This window comes from Xylocopa sonorina, chromosome 5 (assembly GCF_050948175.1).
Source record: "Xylocopa sonorina isolate GNS202 chromosome 5, iyXylSono1_principal, whole genome shotgun sequence".
NCBI lineage: Eukaryota > Metazoa > Arthropoda > Insecta > Hymenoptera > Apidae > Xylocopa > Xylocopa sonorina.
In genome coordinates, this window is record NC_135197.1 from 6385957 (window position 1) to 6407071 (window position 21115).

The following is a 21115-nucleotide window of genomic DNA, read 5'->3' on the forward strand; positions in this document are numbered from 1 at the left end:
TCATAATAGTTGGGAAGAAGAAAGGAAAAAAGGTAGAAAGCATAAACTTTATTATTATGGCAGATAAGGGTTACGAAAAATAATACAAATTAAATGCCAATGTTGCCTAATTAAAATTTACGCGATCAGTCTATAATTTCTCGTCGATGGCCTCGTATTTTTTTTTAGCTACTTTCGAAATTTAATCGGATTCCCACGATATCAAACATAAAGCTCGAACAACCCCTACGTTCACTATTCTCGCGGAAAGATTGATCATAAATAAACGTATAATTATTAATACTATCATTCTCGTTAAAGTAAAATTAGGACTACTAAGAAGTTCGATAAATAGTTAATTTCTTATGGATTACAAAAGGTTGAAAATGTTATAATTTATTACTGATTACGAAAGCTTGATACGTCGATTGTCCATGTGTCTATGATTCCTCTAAACGAACAACCATCCTACATGATTCTCTTCGAATATTATTTAAATATATAAAACTGGACATTAGAAAATTCTATCAGGCAGTGCAGGGGTAAGTAAATCCACAGCGACACATATAATATTTTAAAGGTACCTTCGCCGATTTAGTCGCGGCTCTAACCGGTCGAAGCGTCACGTTTACATTAACAATATACGCTTGATTGGTCGTGTTAGTCTGATTCGAGTTCCAGTTTCGTTCGAGAGCATGATTGGCAGCAGAGCTGTTGGTAAAACTGATATGTGCAAAGTCGAGCTTGTGCAACTAAGTTGCAGTTCGCTATGGTATCCTTGCAATGTGGATTTTCCTCGAGTACTAGAAACGAAAATATTAAACAAATTTCCTCTCTCGTGGAAACTACCATTTAAGAATGAGATGAATTTTCAAGTACCATTTGAGATTTCCGGATCGTTTTGAACTTGCTGGACTACGTGGTGACTTTCTGATCTGTGCACGTCATCCTTGCAAGGATAATCGTTGCAAGTCCGTCGAGATATAGGGCGATCCCTCTCGTTGCAATGGAGCTCGTAATTCTCCGGCGATTGACCCTCTCTGTTCATGCACTTCACTTCTCTCTTTTGAATGCCTTTTCCGCACGATCGAGAACACTGAAATAATCGGAAAGTAGATCCACGTAGCAGTCGCTAAAGTTGAAGTTTTGTGCATCAAAGTAATTCAAGAAATATACTTCTAGAGATCGATTTAAATTTCGAAACAAAATAGACGATAGACGTGTGCGATTTAAAAGAAGAAGAGCTGTAGAGAATTTCATCGAGCCGTCTCGAGTTCTATAGATAGCGAATTGAAATTACTTCTGTCCAGTCCGACGTGAACCACATGGATCCGCAAGGTGGACCGTTGCAAGGTCTTCTTGTTTCCGGTTTGTTCGCAGGGCAATTCATATCCAGAACCACGCGGGGGGATCCTCGGAGTGTCGTTACGCATACCGCTTCTCTGACTTGCTCGCCTGAATCGCATTCCGTGGAACACTAAACGTAAAAGACATCGCGTTCTAATAACATATTCAGTTTGCACGTCATTTTTAAACTGTTTCGAGAGACACCTCGTACAATTTAGTTATATTTAAACCCCCTCTCGTACGTATATAGAATTTTTGAAACTCGTATTATTTGAACGCACGATACCTCGGACCAAGGTCCTGTAAACCATTGCCCGCTACAGGTTCTGTTGCTGGAGCACGTCCTTGAAGTTTCAGGCCGTGTGGACTCATCGCAGTATTCGTCCCGCGGATCCTTCTCGCAGAAAACTCTCCTTGTTTGCATCCCGACTCCGCATTCAGCGGAGCACTGTGAAAATTAGTTGCATACACCGTTCACTGGCTGAAACAATAATGAAAGCAAAAATCGCGTACCCTCTCCGTCCACTCGGTGTACAGCCACTGCGGAGTCTGAAGTCTCGTAAAAATCGCGTTCGTTTGCGGCGGCGGCGGCCTGGTGGTGCAAGGCTCTAAATCACAAGCTTCTTGGGTGTCAGGCTTTTCCTCGAGATTACAAGGGGGTCCCTGTGTGACGCAAGTCGCGGCTCGTGTTCTTTTACCTGGACCGCAAGTCGTGGAGCACTTCGACACGAAAAGCGAACCATTGTACAAAGTGGCGGAAAGGTAGTATTCGCACGTTACAAACTTCTAATACGACGAGTTAATGTATCCTTTACTCGAGAAGCAAAGACTCACCGAAGACCATGTACCCACGCTCCATTGCGGGGGCGAGAACGTCGTTGTTGCCGGTTTCGGTTCGGACTCGCACTGTGGCATTTCGCAAACCTCGGTTGTAGGGAGAATTTTCGGTTCTGTGCAAGCGTCGACAACTACTCTCACTACCAGCGATGGTGTTATTTCTTGCACGCATTCTAAATCTCTGACGCGAGTACCGGTTCCACAGGTGACGGAACAATCGCTCCACGGTCCTGCTCGCCATCTTTAGAAATTACAAAATTTCTTAGAAGATTCCTGTGTTTCCAGTGTATTCTTGAAACTTGGAAATTTTACTTACTTGAGCGGACAAGGTATATTATTGCACCCCACTTGAGCTTCGCGTGGCTTCTCTATCGCGTGGCATCTCTTATCAGGCACCGGTGTCTGCGTGTGCTCCCTGGTGCACACGTACTTAAACGTCTGGAAACCTTTTATTAAAAACGATCATTGAAACTGTTCGTTTTATAAATTGATATACTTTCGTGGATTGATTTTCGTTTTACCTCCGCCACAAGTTCTGCTACACTCGGTATAACCACTGGCTTTCCAATAAAATTTCCTTTTCTTGTAACGCCTTGGAAGATATGATTGCGTGCCATCGTTGTTGGCAGAGTTACCTTCTATCCTAAAAAAAAAGGAAAGATTCGTTTAAAAAATTAATTAAGAACGTTGAAGAATTAATTGTTAATGAATTCTTACTTCCTGTGGGGGATAGTCGATGAAATAGGTTCACCAGCTTTGTTAGACACTGGAAGTAAAAGCTTCCTTTATATCAACAATCACAGGTGCAAATATTAATTACCAATTATACGTTTCGAAGAAAGTTTTCACACCTGTTTTGAGATGAGGATTCGAAGAACCGACTCCACTTCCAGGAATGATGTATCGATACACAATTCCAGGATTTGGCTCTTGATATAAAACCTGCGTTAAAAATGTTAATATTTAAACAGGAATTTATTATTTCAGTCCTCTTTTTTCTTATTCCTATAATTTATTTACCATCACATCGATGGGCTCGTGCAATGGACCAATGGCAGCGAAACTCTCCAGATTCTGTGGGCTTTGACGTAAGTAAACGAACGTTGTCCCAACTGCGTGATATTTACCGGACAAATTGATGCTGTAATTCCCATTGAACAAGTAGCTACCATCTTGCAACTTGACCGCTGAAAACAAGGTACAAGTGGGTTATTTGGAATGCCTTTTTTACAAAACTTGGATCGGTTCGCAAGTTCAACAATCCGTCAGAGTAGCCAAGTGAAGAGTAACTCGCAGAGTTTGCGCGGACAGTGCTGATTCTTCACTCAACGTGCGCGATACGATACATTAGAAACATGGACGAGTCATTTAGTGTACGCAGACTACCCGCTGTGTATCTTTCAACTCTCTTCTGGCTTGGTTAAACGAAACATTAAATCGATATTAACAGTGACTGTGAATTGTCTCTTGTTTTTCCATAGGAGATATCGACCTGACCCACTTCGCGATGACAAGAATTTCGCTTCATAATTGGCTAATGAAAAATCCGATCATTCGAAGATCGTATTAGATGTTTCGAACAAGATTATCGTTCGTTAATTAATCGTCTTGTCGTCGTTAAATGACGCCGGGCTTCTAAAATTTTACGACTGACCAATAAATTATCCGAACCTGTTGACAATCCGGCTCGATTTTCTGAAATCGGCACTAAGAATTCGCATTAAATCCATAATTGATTACGTCGTTTCGTGTTATGTGTTTCCCATCCATCTGGCCACTTTTTTTCGGGTTGAGAAGATATGCGATTGTGTGCTCGAATAAAAATAATACGCGCTGTTTAATCTCTCCTCGGGATCTACGACACGTCGACTGATTCGATCCATTGTGAAAATCTTGACCGCGATCGTTTAGCCGAGAGTTATACTCGCGGGAGATACTGTTTGCTATCAGCTTTACGAGCGATTCGATTTATGTAATTCGCGTTAAACGTGACACGAGGTCTCGCGCGGGAGCCACGAATAACGAACGTTGATTTTCAGGAGGAGGAATGCGAAAATAATATAAACGGAAAGCTATAAAAGTATGACGAAAGAAAAGCGACAGGTATTAAAATTGCGCAATAATTACTCGATCTCGTACGAAGAACCTTTTAACGTTCCATCAAATTTTTTCAAAGCCTTAGAGTGGCAAAAAATTCGTCAAGTTATTAACTTTATTTTTAGACGTAACAAGACGCGCCTATAATTACAACAGAAGCGTGAGCCGTGATCAGCAGGAATTAAAAGTGGCGGAGAAAGAAGAAAAAAAAAATACAATAGCATCGAACAGGTTACACCGGTGCCAGGAAGCCTGCAGTCCTTGCGATTATCATTAACATCGTCTGTCAGAACGCATCAAGGGACAAAGCTGAAAGCACGCATTGTGCGTCACGTGTGAATGGCTACTGCGTTTCATTTACGTCCCACTTAGCGGTGTGTAGAGAGATTAGATTATGCGAGGGGGTTGATGCCAGGAGCACGGCTACGCCTCGACTAGGATGAATTCCGTGAGATAGAAGATCTTGCATTGATAATAAAGATCGCGGACGGGAGCAGCTGATTGCTCGTAATCGCGAACAATCACCACGACGACGATTTGCTTACTGGCACGGTTCATTAGAATCAGTTTGTCGCGCTCGAACGGGATTCCTCGTATCGCCACTGATTCAATATTCCCCGTAACCTTCGTCTGTTCTCATTCCCGATTACTTTCGTATTTCTCCTCGTTACGCGTTCATTTCTGTCCCGCTTTATTACCCTTTATTACCAGGCTGGGTTAACCCTTGCGTGGCACTTTCACGCCATTGTTGTACTGATAAACGAAGATTTTCTCTCGTCACGAACGCTTTCGCACGTTTTCGTCGACCGATGCTGACTTACCTAAATAATTCTCCGTGTGACGTAACTGTGTCACGTTCAGAGCCAGAGCACCACGCGGGACAGTGGCCACCAAGTTGTAACCCCGTTCCAAGGTCGGCTCCGTGAAAATCCCGTCGATCAAGTGTCCACTGCAGAAACTTGACAGACACTGCGAACATAATTGATTCGTTGCATTATCCTCACTTCAAATTTACATCGCTTGGAAAAATTATAGGGGCAGAGCGGTGTGCAAGGTACAACTCTTAGGTTCGCAAAAATTTGTACACGCCAATCGAACGAAATGTTCGCCGGCTGTGCATTCGTTTAAATTGCAGGCCGTTGTCCGGTTTCGTTTCAACACGCCTCGCCCGATGAAAGGGTGGAAAATATCCCGCAACACGGTTAATCGAAACGCGACAAAGCGCAACATTGTCGACGGGACCAGGAATGACACGGAAGTAATAACGCGTTCGCGCGTCCGCAACGAGGAAGCAATCAGAGTACGCTAACAGAAATAATGGAAAGCGTTACGCTCGTTTTGTCAGGCACACTGTTCGCGTAGCAGTGCATTGGCACCCGTGATAAATATCTTCGATTTTTATTGCCGGGTTGGGCCCGTGCCGTGCCATCGAACGCGCTGCTCTTTTTATTTCTCTCCGCGAACCGACCTACTGTTTCATTGTCTATAAATTCACCGGGCACCGCATTTCTCGTGCCCGACGTGAAATATCCGACAGGTTATTTTTCGCGCGACAATAGAGATCCACCGAGAGGCGACAGTGTAAAGAGACAATAAGAAACGCTTTATAAAAAGCTGTTTCAAGAAGAACTGTTCGATTCCTTCTGTGAGTCATAAAACAAATACATGCTCCCAGGAGAAATACGTCAAGCCACACTTATTCATCGACCCTATATATATGTGTGTATTTTCTAAAAGAACAAAGCGTCGTCACTTTTCACGTCACTTGCTTCTGGTTCCAAAAATAATCTAGCAAATGACCAAGTATATTTCGGAAAAGTGGTCAAACGAAAGCTGTATGGCAAACATACGAAAGCTCAACGATTATCAATCGAGTACCATTAATCAGCTGGGAGCAACTCTGAGGCGCGCGTGTCCATCTGTTTGCACAGGCATCTCGGCGCCTCGAATTTGTTGAACTTCCACTCGCCTGGTCATTCGAGCAACTATTCATAGCCAATAATTAGTAAAAACAAGATTGGCTGTTTGCGCACGTGGGTATTTAGCATGGCGTCTGTGCAAACAGAGCGCGAGCGATCGGGTCGCGAAGTAGGTTTCGAATCGGAGGGACAGGACAGCGACGCGCGAATTAGTAAGTCACAACACGCGTGCCGGGACACGTGTTTGGGCGCGTAGAACCGCCGTGAAATTATGGCTGTCATAGCATAAATTTAGCCCCGCCGCGGGCTTAAGCGAGCGTCCGAATTCGCCAGCTGCACTTCGTCGCACCCGTCTGCGAACCGCGATGGCCCGAGTGCACCGGAAGTCGAGGACCGCTTCGTGGGCGATCGGAGTGCCACTCACGGCCACTGAAAGCGTTCACGGATTACACCGTTTCGTACGTGCTTCCATTAAGGATGCGACACGGACTCGTCGGGGAATAGGTGTTTTTACTCGACTAGGAGAATGTTATTCCGCGGTGTACGGCTGTAATGGAGGTTCCCTCGACATCCTCGGACGACGCGTGATGTTAATCTCGCGGGATGTTAATCGCTTAATGCTGTGTGACTGATGATCGGAGGTTTTAGATTGCGATATGAAATATAATAACGGCGAACCATGGCAACTGTCGGTGGTCTCGTGATAGATGATCCTTTGATACCGAATTCACGAATGATAGATATCCTTTCCTTAGGCGTGGTATCCGTTTGCTATTCTTTGATAATTACTCGCCACTTTGTCTTTACGATACTTCTCGCGCATTCACCATTTGTCATATCACAAACTTCGAAAGTTCAATCACGCGAAGGGTTCACGAACTGACATTATAATCTCCGATAATCAGCGTAAGTCTATAAAAAAATCTGTAATGCTTGTTATAGAAAGATAGCCTGCGCGCGGAAATTTATAACTTCTGACTCGCTGTGCGACGTGACTATTAATACTGGTGTCTCGTAAATGTCTATGTTATTTGCGATTTTAATCGAGCGTAGAAAGAAAAATTACAATGATTTCTCAGAACGGAGAGTTCTCCGATGGCGCGCGCATCGTGCACAATAAAGACGTTATTTCTATTAGCCGGTAGGTGGGAAATTGGTAATTCGAAAGTATCGTTACGAAAGGAAGTTCGAAGGATATCGTAACGTCGCGCGCGCTCGATGTCCCCTATTCCAGCGTTGCGACGAAGCTGGAAAGAGATTAAGACGATAAAGGATTGTATGTTAAATTACTTCCAGTCTCCATACGTGGGCTAGTGTCAGATGGGCGTAGAGTCGGTATATGGGACACGAAAGACGACTATAAATTACAGCGAAGACCACATGGCCACGTACGAGCAAGTGCCTCGATGGTGATTCAGGTCGGATCTGGAACCTCGTATCTATTACAACCGTTTGATTGGTCGATTAATAGCGGCGTGATGGATTTCTTGAAAATTCGATTCTATTTCAGTGCGCAGTTTCGCAATTTGTGAACGCGTCGAGAACGATCAGGCCTTCTAGAAGGCTCCCAAACGACACGAGATCCATTAATGGGATCATTTACGAAACGCTGAACGTCGCGCGATGAAAATTCCATAATAGAAAGATTACCCAACGCAACACCCACCCGATCGAAGTGGCTGTCAGTCGATTTCTGAACAGCGTCCATCGACTGCATCCTTGATACCCGCTAGAGCTGAACGCTGCTCTGTTCCGCTGCACCGACACTTCTATCTCGCCTATTTTTTTCCTTTTTCCCCCTGTAAAAGCTAATCAGTAACGCGGCGTATAAAGCCGCGCCCAAAGTGACACTCCTCGGCTCTCTGATTGGATTAACCCGGGATGAATGTCAAGTTAGCTTTTGCCGCTTATACGGCGCGCCGCTCGATGTTAATTGTATGAATATCGCATGAGCGAATTTATAAGTCGACCTGGAGGGGAACAATGCGGGAGCCGCGCAGACGGGGCTCTCGATTACAGCTCGATAATGTCAAACCACGTGAAACAGGTCCCCACCGATTTCTACCCCGACATTAACGATCGGGATCGGGCGTAACGCGCCGAACGACGCCGAACGTTATAGTTATCTCGCGTCGATCGTTATCTAGGCATTCGTATTTATGACAACGGCCTTGATTTACGATCGTCTCCGTGGGATTATGGTTACCAAGAAATTTATGGAATCCCTTAATTGCGCAACGAACCGCACGCCGAACGGAGGACACAATAATTCACCTGATGGGTCCGATCGAATGCAATCGAGTGGTCGAGCACTTTCTAATGTAGGAGACGATTCTCTGACTTCCCGTGGAGTTACGATTATTTTATTTTATTGGTCACGAGGATCTTAAAGGATGTTTCTCACGTTAATTTAGATTTTTCATGATGGAGGCTCGACGGTAACTCGCAGCGCTCGACAGTGGAATAGGTCGCGCGAGTCAGACAGCAGACGTGATCAACCGAGCATTCCGCCATTCGCTAAAACTTCGTTCGAATGTACGGAGTTTCATTGTAACTCTGCTAAGTAATTTACCGGTTCCTCTCGGCAGAATTCAAGCCAACGACAATTTATCGAATAGATCGTTCGTGATTGCGATTAAAATCGAACCACCCCTAATATTTTCTCGTTCCTTATCACATCGGGTATCTTCTACAAGGAATTCCACAATATCGCACGGCGAGCTGAAAAGTCTCGCACCCTTACCATTCATTAACGACAAACTTTATGGAACAGCCATTCGTTACACCCGGCCAAAAATGTAACACCGAAATTTATGGCGTCGCGGTAGTGCTTGAAATAAACGACGCGGCCCACAATAACCCGCATACTCCGCGCGCGTGTACGCGCGGCCACGTATACGCGCGTGTCACCGGTTTCCGCGCAGTTTTGCGCAAAAAATCCGTGCCCGTCTACGCGCGTTCGAACCTTCTGTTGTGCAGCGGGCGGCATAAATCCGTGGAGGTGTTAAAGAACATTAAATTACGTCGGGCGCGTTAACTTGTAATAACCGAGTCATAATTCTCCCAGCAACATTTACAAGCGGACACATGCGAGGCCACACTAGGTGTTTACAATACGATAAAGCGGCCCGCGTTCGCGCGTACTCGCGAAATCACGCGCGCTCGCGATTCACGTGCGAATCGTCTACCGGATGGCCCACATTACGGCCAGGAGGACCATTTTTATCGTCGTTACGCGTCTGGACGCCGTCGCGTTCTCCGCTCGCGAGTTAATTCAGAACCCTGGCCACGTTGGTCACGTACGAATCGTTGGATTTCGTAGGTTATTCGTGACTGATAAGTGGTCACGTAAAGATAGAACGACGCATCGTGCTGCGATGAGAAATGTTCGTCTATTTTTTAAGCCTCTCTCGCGCAAAGTCGCTGGCTCCTAAAAGAGACGGGAAGAGGGATTGTCTGAATAAAACGTGAAATTTATGAATGCCACGAAGTCGACTATTATATGAACGCTACGAACCTCGTTAAGGAGGAGTGGCTTGTTCACGATGTTTGTTGTTCAGTCTAAAATACTGTATCGAAATGGCATGCATACGAATAGCAACGTTATCAGCTAAAAGCCGTAAAAAAGTGTTGATTCATTAAGATAAGCGGGTAATTAATAATGGGCCTCGAAAGGACCTAGCGGATCGACACGGTTCCACGAGGAAAGGTGCAGGCCCGGCATTATGCCTCTGAACCACGTCGTGGGGATTAAACGGGTCTAGTGACCATGAAAATAACGCAACAAGAACGAACGTCGAACTCGATTCTGACGCCACGCATATATTATCGATACCAATCGTCGCGACGCCTTTGTCACGTCCAGAGAGCCTGACTCGCTCCTTCGCACTTACTCGAGGTACCTGTCTCCGATCGACAGATCTGCATCGCTCGTTCGCGTCTCATTCTGTGGAACCGATAAACGTTGTATCTCTCAAACTCTATCGCGCACTCTTTCCCCGGCGAAATATCCTGAAACCTTGCTCCCTGCCCATAGTGTCTCGAGGCAACGTGACATCGGACGCGTTCGCGCGAACGTTTCACGGTTTCACGGGATCCCGCCTTTCTTTTCACGCCTCTCAACCAGTTCCCTCGCACTGGTTATAATTGACTTTCCACGATAAGACCGGATTCCGCGGCGAATTCGAAATGCTTTTTCACGGTGGTCCGACAAGCCGATGCGCGGCGAGAGGCGCGTCTAAACGCCTCGCTCGTACCGCGCTCGCTGGCCGCGAGCAATGAAACTCGAGGCGTCCAAGCAACCTGCTCGCTGGCGCCGGTTACGCGTGCACGCTTCGTAATGCGCCAGATGAGAAAGGGATGAGACGCGAAAGCAGAACTGATAGCCGGCGAATAAGCACGGTCACGTGCACCGTCATCCTCGAGTTCGACGACGTCGCGCGGAGCCACGCCGCTCGCGATCGAGGAATTTACTGGCGGCTAAAAACGAAACGGACTACCGGAATTGCGAGTGTTGAACTGTAACATGCAGCTAGGTTCCCAGAGATTCATTTTCGTTACGCGACACAAATAATAGAACCGAAAATAAGTGAAATGCTTCGCATCTACCGAAGTTATCGTCGAATCTGCCGAGAAGGAACAGGTAGAATTAAGATCGCTCGAACGAAACATTAACACACACTAGCGAGCTGGTTTTTTGCATAATTATAATTTCTCGTCCTGGACAGCATACCGGTATTAATTGAGAAAATAAAATCATGCAGGGATTATTGCGACTAAGTGGAAACTGAAAGATTGTTGGACTGTTCCTACCTGCTGCTTATAAAAATCTATTTAAATGCCAGGATTAAACGTGATGCTCGGAGACATTGGAACCATTACGTTGCTGGTCGCTGAAGGAGTTACTGAGGAGGACTGAGCAAAGTAAATTAGTTTCAACTAATGAAATAATTCGAATTATCTGTAAATATCCATCGCGTACGCGCGTTGAATAGCATCGAATAAAATGGAAGAATATAAGTACCAAGTGAATGCTGTCAATGAAGATTCGAGGAGCGCGGATACCCGTGATAGGCGAGCAATGGAAATCGAATGATTGCAACCAGCGCGATCATGACCCCGCACTAAGCGGGTGTCATAACGTTGTAACGTTGGGACAGAGACGAGACGCGAAACTGATGGTCCATGAATAAATATCTTCCTACTGTCAGTCGAGTAAACGTGCGCGCAAAAGCGAATTGATTGCGAAGTCGAAAGCCGCGAGATTTAATTTAGAAATTAGGCACGCCACTAACGAAACCGAACGTTCGAGTTTTTACAAGTATCAAGACGCGTGTTCCTCCGCTACATGGAATGTTAAAAGCTTATTTATCATTAAATTATACAATTCTTGATCTCATTCTAGTTTTTTTCCTTATTCGCCAAGATTAAATTTACAGTTATATTTACGCAAATTAATTGTCGTGAAATACTTATGCATATCCCAGGCGACAAAGTTCACGATGTGTTCGTTTACGCGGTTACTACAAGGAGAAGTCTTTTGCGGGCAAGACGTTTACGGGAAGCTACGGTATGCTTGTAATTTATTGCAATGCCTCAGCCCCAGAGTACGTGCTTGGTTTGTGACACAAAAATAAGGAAACGTTGAAGAGACGTAGAAATTCCTGGATGAATTACATTTAACTTATCCATGGTCAAGAGGAGAGCCTGTATTTTTATTTGGAACTATCTATCGTTTCGCGTAAGTTGTATTTACCTTCGAAGACGGGATGCATCAGCTGTGATCGATGAAAAATTGTTCTAAACGTAAGATCGACACAAACACGTTCCAACAGAGTACACTGCACGGCAATTTTAAACGATACGAAAGAAGATACGTCTCGTATTCACCACTGACAATCCTAAGCAGCAACGTGGGCGTTAGGTGATGGGTTTCGGTTTTCGTGATTAATGAACGATCTCTACACTTCGAAAAAACTAGATGGAAATTCGGCTGACGAATTTGGATCAAGGATAATCTCACTCGGTTCCCGTAAGTCAAAGGAGGCTCGAATCTGTTTCAATGTGCTATCTGGCCGGTCTAAGAATACACTTTGCTCGCAACATTTAACGGGTGGAATGCGTTCCACGCAATATGGCACTTCCTAGATAGGCCTTGGACGTCATAGACGGGTTTCTGCTTATCCACGGAAAGGGGGAAAAAATCAGCACTCGCCACAATTAAACGGCATAATTTACGAGGGACGCGAGAAGTATGCCAATAAATTAAAGAACTTGTTTGCTCAATGAAGGGTGGCTCATCGCTGTTTGTTTCTGTGATCGATCGTTAGTCGATCGTCGTGGTATTTTCATCCTGGACCATAAGTCTTATGGTAATTATAAATATGATTCGTGCTGTTCTGACATAACTGACGCATTGTATTCGCTGTATTTCCCCTCGCTGCCGCTTATTATTTATTACGCGTCGATGGAGGTCGTAGTCTGATTGGAACTCGAATTAGCAAATAATAAAAATCATCGTACAAATGATCGCAGGTGATCGAAGTGATTTTAATTACGATTTTGATCTTCTATCAAGCTGCACAACAGCGCAGCACAATATTTTTTAGTGACAGCGAAATACGCTTATTCCTACCCTACAACGCGCGCATACGCATACGCTTAACCCGGTTCCATGCCTATTAAATACTGTATTAAAGCAGTAGCTTAAACTTTGATTGACGTAGTACACGGTTTACGTATGCTTTATGATAATCGGCGAGAGAATGGCAGATTAGGTAATAAATAACCAGCTGGTTAAGCAGTTTCCATTTACTTTTCGCCCGCAGCATTGTACTCGTGTTCTTGGAAATCTGGTTCCGTGTTTTTTATCCCTCAGGAAATGCCGTATAAATATTCTTTTATTTTTGTCCGGACACCAGAACTCCTTTTACGCGCGACGCCCTGACGCCGGACCATTTCTGACTCATACTACTTTGTTATTTAGGATGTATCCGCGTTTTACGCGAAACGAACCCCGGCCCGCCCAATATATGTTCCACCGATCGCCATTTTATTCGTCATAGTTCCTAATGGACATAAAAAGAACCGGTTTGAACGTGTCCTCGGCGAAACGACGATATATTCGTCGTAATTCTGAAATACAGCCGTTCATTAAAGATGTACGCGTGGTGACTGTTCACCTTTTTCGCGGCAACCGGCGCCTCGGCTGGATCGTGTAAATGATAATAATAACGCTGATTAAACTAACGACGTGCGTCCACCGCGATTCATTAGCTACACGACGCGAAAAAACATTGCTGAATTTACGAAACACGCGCGGCTGATTTGCTGAAACGCATTCCACGAGGCATTCACGAAAATGCATGAAATTCGTTTCATATTCGGTGCCCATGTTCGGTTCTCGAGTTTTATTTTCTAAAAAATAAACCGCCAACACACGTTTGACGTTTTAAATGATATACCAACCACACTTCCATAACAGTACAAATTCGTGGACAAAAATCGTTTCCAACGTCCAAACAGCAATCGCGTTGCACGTGTATGATCTTCTTCTTGCTACAGTCAGCCAGTAGCTCTTGAGAAAGTGAAAAAGGGTCGAGGGAAAGGAAAAAATAGCAGGGACAAGGTTGCTTTTCCGAAGAAATTAATTTACGAGCGTGGTCCCAGCGGATCCGTTTTAAGCTAGCGCAGAGCCGAAGCTCGGATGAAAGTCGGCAGAGAAACCTCCTACTCGAGAATCTCTCGACGGTGTCGGGGAGAAATACACCGACACGCTTTCGACGAATTTCAGTGACACGCACGGATAAAAAGATGTTCCCAAAAAGAGTCGCTCTTATCACCGTGACACGAACGAGACCGTGTGATACTTTTTATTGGCCCGGTGGTGGGTAAGCCGTTACCATAAGCGGGAGGCGGCACTCTCAGTTTTCTCGAGAGGATCCGTCGGGCCAAAGAGAGGAGCAAAAGCACGAGCAGAAAAAGAATATATAAATAAAACGAGCCGATGGAAAGATCGAAGAGAAAGAGCGGAGGAGAAGTAGTGGGCCCAACGCGGCAGTGCTTTTCAGCATCTGCTGAGGAACACGGGGACGGGCACGGAGCACGAGGCGCCAGATATCCCGTAATTTGTCTTTCGACGAATCACTTTCGACGACCGACCCAACCACGATTTTCGTGGAGCGTATCAATTATAATATCCGAGAGTGACAGTGGACGTTAGCCACTGTCGTTTGTTGCCCGCTTGATTCGTTCCCCGAGGCGAGTCTCGAGGAATTTCATTGACGCTGCTATTGGTTTAATATTTAATATCTACGTTTCGATGCGTACTTTACGACCTGTTCGCTACGTAATATCGCGAATATCGAGTTTCACATTGGCCAGAGTCAAATATTTTTGCCTACGAGAAATCTATCGGCGGATTGGTAGTACATTTTTTAAACCGTTGAATTCAACTTTTTCCTACTTTCAACCTAGGCCACGTTCTTCGCTGAGTAATTTATTCCTCGGTTTCAAAACCATGCCAACTTACCAAAGTCTTTCAGAAAAATCGCGTGAGGTATCGTGGGTTCGAAAGAAGCGAGACATACGAATCGGTTTCAATGGCACCGCCCTCGCACTTGCTCCCCCTTTATGGCTTACCATATACACGCAGAACGCGTTACGTTTGTTAATATAATATACTGGTTTGGCATTGAAGTGGAAATCAGATTGGACCCGGTCCAGAAATCGTTCTAACGCGCGGTAAATCATAGATAAAGATTTCTCGAGTGTAACGTTTGAATCTTACCGTCAAGGATATCAGTAGAGGGAACAAAACGATTCGATCCATCTTGAAGTGCACGTTCAACGGGTCTCATGCAGCACGCATCATCCCTCGTAGCCTGTTTCCCTCTAATTGTCTTCCTGGTGAAGTTCGATACGCGCTCGCCAACAACTCTTCCACATTCTCCACCGCACCACTATTCTTCTGTTCAACTTTAGTTTCTTCGACTGTCATCGAAATCGCGATCCCACATGTCACACGCGCGCGTTCTTCTTCTTCTTCGATCCTTGCACCCTCGTCGAGTCGTTCATCACGACCATCCGAAAGTCGCTCTTTTTCCTACTGTGTCTCTAAACAAAATTAGACAACGAATGGTTACTATTCATTTCTTTTCCTGCTTTCTCTTTCGCTGGATTACGTGAAAAGTTAATCGACAAATTAAATACTCTCGTCGAGGTAAATTTAAAATCTCCTCCCTCGTTTTGCGTCAGAGTAATATCGCGCGATCCTATCGCCTTTTAATCACGACTTCTAAACAACAAAGCAGCAAACGGCAAACGCTAATTTGTGTGGGTACAGGAAAAAATGGCAAAGCAAAGGGTTCGCATCTCCGTTCTTCCTTTTACATCCGACCGTTGTCGTAATTCTTCCCACGCCGTCGCCGCTGGCTGGAGCAGATTTCCCATGCAACTTTTCCACCGATACGCCGGTATTATTGATTGTTTCTCAGGTTACCGTGTGGCCAAGAGACACGCAGGAATTTCCCCTGCTGATATCTAAATTGTGATCAACGCGATTGCGCTAGACCCCGGATAGAAGGACGACGGAGATAAGGAAATTATTTACACGTACGTCGGGCTTAGGCGGTGGTGAGACCGGATAAAATGAGGGCCTGGAACATGTACCCACAGTTTGCGCGTAATTACACCCGGGGTAGAGCGATAAATCGGCGACCTTTCCCGATTTTTCGTCGCTCCCGTTTTCATTCGCGTTCCGCGTGGCGCGCTCCCCTTGGCGAACGCCAGAGACAGGTTTGTTCTTCTTGGAAATTGGTTAATGAAACACAGTGTTGACAAGAGTGATCGATACGTTTAACGCAAATTACAGGCCATTCTCAGCGAATTAAGCGCATAAATTGCGTATCCGGCTCGCGTGGTTTCGCAAGAAAGTTAATCGAACCCCTTACGAGAACGCGGGGAAAAACCTAGCCGCGGTGTAATTTGCGAGTGTTACCGCGTTCACGTTTGTTATCGCGTTCACGAAAATAATCGGATCGGCGACGCGAACGTGCGGGCTTTGACGATAATTCAAGTTGACGCGAGCTAACGATGGATACGTGTAACACGAACGGCGTTAAATTCGGAGCCGTTCATCGAGAAAACGGGATGACAAAGTGTTCTTCGGTGGAAATCGTGTATTTTTAGGATTGTTTTAAGAAGGATGCCTCTGTCCGTGGAACGGATATGCGCCCCACGGAAAAAAGCCATTCGGCGTTTGGACAATTATTTAATGCAGTCGAAGCTGGATGGGAGGATCGGCCACTATTTTTAAGTCACGTCCTCGATTTCAGACGGTGCGGCACGCGTTATCAGCGAACCACCGATTCCCGTTTCTGTCTCGAGGCGAGTCAAGATTTTTCTACGAGGCACATCGCGTCGCTGGAGAACGTCTAAAAAAAATGAAAGAGGCTGAATTAATTGAATCCCGCGCGAAGATATCGAGGAATTCGAAATCCAAAATTATGGAAGAGTCCGCGACAAATTTACGAGCCACGAAATGTCAAATACTGGTTTTAGAATGGGAAATCAAAGAGATATCCATCAACTTTCCAAAACCTGTTCCAACATGAAAATGTATGCATCGGTCGTGCTTCGCTAGCCGCGCTAGATTCAATTTCTTCGACTCAAATCCCTTCCGATCCGTCATCCCTTCGACTAATTCGAACGATCGAACTAACAGAATAGCAAAAGCAAAGCGTAACGCATAGAAGGCCACGGTGTTTCGAACGAGGAATCAGACCTTCGACGATAAATCAAAATTCCATTTGCTAGAACATATCACTATCTCGAGTGCCCTTCCGCTACTCGAAAACGTCCGTTTCGCCCCGGAAAAGTTTTATTTAAAGCACCGACGGAGATGCACCGGTAGCCTCGCGCGCGACGTGGAAACAATGCGTCAAGGATGATCGTGGCTGCGATCTGACGCGCGATCGGGACGCTCGCGTCGTGAGAAACGAGTTATGATACGACGCGAAGGAAATTGGACATTAGAGAAGCCATCGATGCTTGTATAAGGTACACACGCGCGTACATAATGCTTTCATGCTCCAGTTGTTGTTACCGAGCGTTAGACGGGAATCGATATTTAGCCGTGCGTCGACCTGTCGAACGCGTGTAATCGCTCCTACGTAGAATTAGCCCGTTGAAAGCGGGCAGCGCGCGGGAAAAATCTTTTCCTTCGCCCGTCGCGCATTCCATCGGTCCCTTTCGTTCCGAACCGAGGCGTACTCTCGCGCGCGGCCGCCGCGATTTTTCCCAGCCGGCGCCAACGCCGATGGTTCCAGTAGATCGATCTCAATTACCGCCGTTACATTATCTACGGCTTAATCTATTGTTTGCCCGCGCGTTTCCCTGTTGCGCGTGTCGCCAGCCGAGCCGCTGGATAAATTATGGGCTACCCGCTCGCGAGCTAAGGGATTAGTTTATTAGTTTATTCGGCGGTAGTGAAACGGCCGCGCGGCGGAATGCGCGGGGCCAGCCAGTGTTACGCGCGCACGCAGCTCGCGGAATTTATGGAGCAACAGGGAAATAAGAAAGCGGAATTATTGCAGGTGTAATTACGCATAATCGGTGGAAACGTTTAGACCGTGGCATTTTTTGCGACGATCCGCGAGGAAAAATCGTGCCGCGATCGGGCGCGAGCCTGTCAGGTGTTCGGGTAGCGCACAGAAGTTTAAGCGGTTCCCAGGAATAACGCTCGCGATCGCGAATGTATTTTATATGGTTAATGTTCGTGTTACGTTTCTTTTCCATCGACGAACTTAATTCATAGTTGCGTGTTCCAGTACTGGATTCGGCCATTAGGCGAAAATGTGGTACGATAAAGTACACGGAAAAATTTGGTAGAAACTTGTACTGCCTACACTTCGAATTTACAAGTGGAAACGATTTCGGGATCGGTTAATTCGCGGGGGAATATTTATCGTGGCTGTTTCGTTGCAGTTTTTTTACGGTTGGTCGTTACCTAATGTATTATTGACGCATTAATCGCGCGTGTAATATTCACGAGGGATATTCATCGACTCGGGAAACACGCTTTGTCGGATTTGCAACGGGTAATTCATCGAGCCGGCCGTAATTAAATTATTGCCCGATTATTTATTAATTTAAGTGGCGGTGCGCGGTATACGTATTAATTGCAGGCTATCGCCGGTTAAATATTGCGCGTTAAGTGCGTTGTAAGTGCTACGATAAGCAGCCGTGTTGCGGGCGAAGTGAGTTATGCGTTATGTATTCGGTAGCTGTCCGTATATGTCGTTCGATCTACTGGCGCCGCGGAGTAAGTTTAATGGCGCAATAATTCAGAAACGGTGCCCTGTGTCGATTAATTGACGTCGCAAACCGGAGACGAAATTATACGTAAAGTCACGATTCTTTTTCCGAAACTATCAAGAGATTTTCCCAACGTTTTTCTCCGCGCAATATTCACGAGCTAGTCGGGGCCGTTAGACGGATTCGATTTTATTTAGTAAGAAGATAAATACAGTGGCACTTCGCGTTTTTCGTATTTACTTGTCCACTACATTAGGAAACGATGTACTTCCAAATGGCGCCACTTCGTATAAACGGAATTTAGTTTGCATAATGTATTGTAGGCGGTTTACATAATCATAATTAATGCCAGATTTACATGTTAATTCAGCGGCGGAACGGCGGACAGTCCCGTCGGGCAGCTTCTTCTCTTCATTACCGTTGTCTATTTTTTCACGACCGGTGTTTATACAGGAACCGCGTTATTTTACTGCAGCGAAAACACGACGGAAAGAATGCCACCGTTCCGTTGGATCTACTTACGCAAGTGCCGGCATAACGCGGACCACAGTTTATTTTTATGATTATCGACCCGCTGAGATCGTGAACTATTAATAAGCGGTTGCGGAAAGACCGATCGGCGGGGAAACGATTTTGCTGTAAAATGGCCAAGACACAGACTCCTCCGCGCGACGCTAAACGGCTGGGTTCTTACCTTATCGCGATGACGAACGAATCGCGTGCCTTAGAACGCGTTCGACACCAATTTAGAACACTTTTGTTACTACTTTATTTCTATCATTCCCAGAATTCATTCTCCAAAATTTCGCATGCTCTGTGCTTAGTACATCGAGGCATAACGTTGTGTCAACGCAGCATTTCACTTGCAATTGCCCCAGTCCCGTAGCTGAAAGATGAACTCGTAAGATACGTTCGATCGAGTGCTATCACTGTTAAAACCATGCGCAGAAGGAATTTGAATTGGAACAGTCTCGAAGTGGTTAAGGAATGTTAGCATTATTACGTATTAACGCGTAAGCGTAACAGCTAGCGGGACGTGAGAACGAAATTCACGTGCCACGAGGGGCACAAAGTCAAGGCCGCTTGCATTCGTCCACGGAAATAGCAATGGATGCCATTAAAGGGACCGTAAATTTAGATTTGTGTGGCACAAAGTGGTTTAAGCTGGTGCGCGTGTGTCGCGCGATAGAAGAGGAATCTCTGCGCCGCGGCAATCTGAAGGGAAAAAGATTATAGCTGTCTGGCGGAGCAAAGAGGTTCACGTCATACTTTAGCGGTCGCGGAATTCTCTGTCACGTCCCGAGTCTGGCACGGTGTTCAAAAGCATTCAACTCTTCGGTGGCCCACCTCCATTCACGCGCGCACTCCTCTCCTTTGCATATATTAATACCGATCGTTCAATTTGTCAACGCGCTTTTCAACAGCGAGACATCGTTCTCTACGACGCGAGGCGCGGAAAATGCGACCTACTACAGGGACACGATCATCTTTGAGCCGTCGATCGTTTTCGTGGAAGTCGATCGAACGACGCGTTGGTTGGGCGACGCGAAAAAATTGTGCCGAGCTTGTACCAACATAGAATCTAGCGCAGCCCCACAACCCCGTTGTAAAAAAAGATCAAAGACACGGGATCAACTTGTTAGGTCACTCTAAACAATTTTGATTAAAGGAACGCCAACATTCGACGCGAGGAAAGCTGCTCGAATAACTCTACTGTACAACAGAACACTGTCAAATCCTCGAATCGTCCAATTTCTCGTCCAACAAACATATTGTAATTGCTTAACAATCCGACAACGAGGCTAGTGTATCACTCGATCACAAATCGTCACCTGTATCGAATTATTCGTCGAGCATGGAAGAGGCGAGGAAAAATCGAACGAGAGATATTCGCCAGGCTTCGAAACAGCTTGAACACTCGATTGCTCCTGATTTCGTGTTGTTTATTTCATACGACACTCCTGCGAACAGATCCCCCCGAGTGGTTCACCAAAAACTGAACGACGGTCCATTCGATGTACTATGGTCACGGTGCGCACTGATCGGCTGGTCGATCTTCCAGAAAATGAGAAGCTGCGGCCACGGTAGCGTGCCGCGTGTTACAGAATACCGAGAGACGAGTTCCTCTGTCGTGCTTTACAGAGGTGTCGTGCCGAACTGACGGCTCCCGTCGGTGGAGGATCGACTTTATACAGCGGTGTGTCTCGCGCTGCTCTATGAACGCAGCTTTAGGGGCCTCCACCTTCGTCTGTCACCTGACAACGCCACGTTTCCCATCGCATCTCTTTTCGATCCCTCGTTCCATCCGCGTCTCTGACTTTTCTCCCGCTTTCCCGTTCTCCTCTCTTTGTTGTTCCACCGGCACGAAAGAATTATGCAAACCTAGTTCAGACGTCAAAGGAAGTGGGCGAATTATTAAGCGGAATGGAATTTTGAGGCGCTTGACTCATGGGGTTTTTTAAATATAGTGCGCACAGCGTAAGGATGTTCGAGCATCTAAGAACGAAAGCTTTTAGTCCGAACGATACTCTAATGCTTTTCTTTTTTCTATTTTAAACGATCTATGCATCGCTATTTCTTCTCCCTCTTTCAGATCTTCTTTCTATTCGCTAAGCTGAGCG

General features: G+C 45.7%; 1 protein-coding gene across 1 annotated transcript; it reads right to left on the minus strand.

Moving 5' to 3' along the window:
• Nucleotides 1–33: 33 nt before the first annotated feature.
• LOC143423567 (thrombospondin type-1 domain-containing protein 4) lies at nt 34–20665 on the minus strand. Its single transcript, XM_076894993.1, has 14 exons — nt 20327–20665; nt 14968–15293; nt 5082–5229; nt 3184–3350; nt 3015–3105; nt 2881–2929; nt 2685–2806; nt 2480–2609; nt 2161–2404; nt 1840–2046; nt 1613–1774; nt 1280–1456; nt 859–1075; nt 34–782 (listed from the first exon to the last, which is right to left on the minus strand). The coding sequence occupies exons 2-14, from the start codon at nt 15007–15009 to the stop codon at nt 640–642; spliced, it is 1899 nt and encodes a 632-aa protein (XP_076751108.1). The 5' UTR covers nt 15010–15293; nt 20327–20665; the 3' UTR covers nt 34–639.
• Between the last annotated feature and the right edge of the window lie 450 nt (nt 20666–21115).

Bases quoted from the DNA above. Each gene is read 5' to 3' on its own strand.
- LOC143423567 (XM_076894993.1), bottom strand. From the start codon at position 15,009: ATGGATCGAATCGTTTTGTTCCCTCTACTGATATCCTTGACG. The intron at 2,807-2,880 runs GTAAGAATTCAT...CTTTTTTTTTAG, and splicing joins TCGACTATCCCCCACAGGAA to GATAGAAGGTAACTCTGCCA. The intron at 783-858 runs GTACTTGAAAAT...TTTCGTTTCTAG, and splicing joins CGATCCGGAAATCTCAAATG to TACTCGAGGAAAATCCACAT.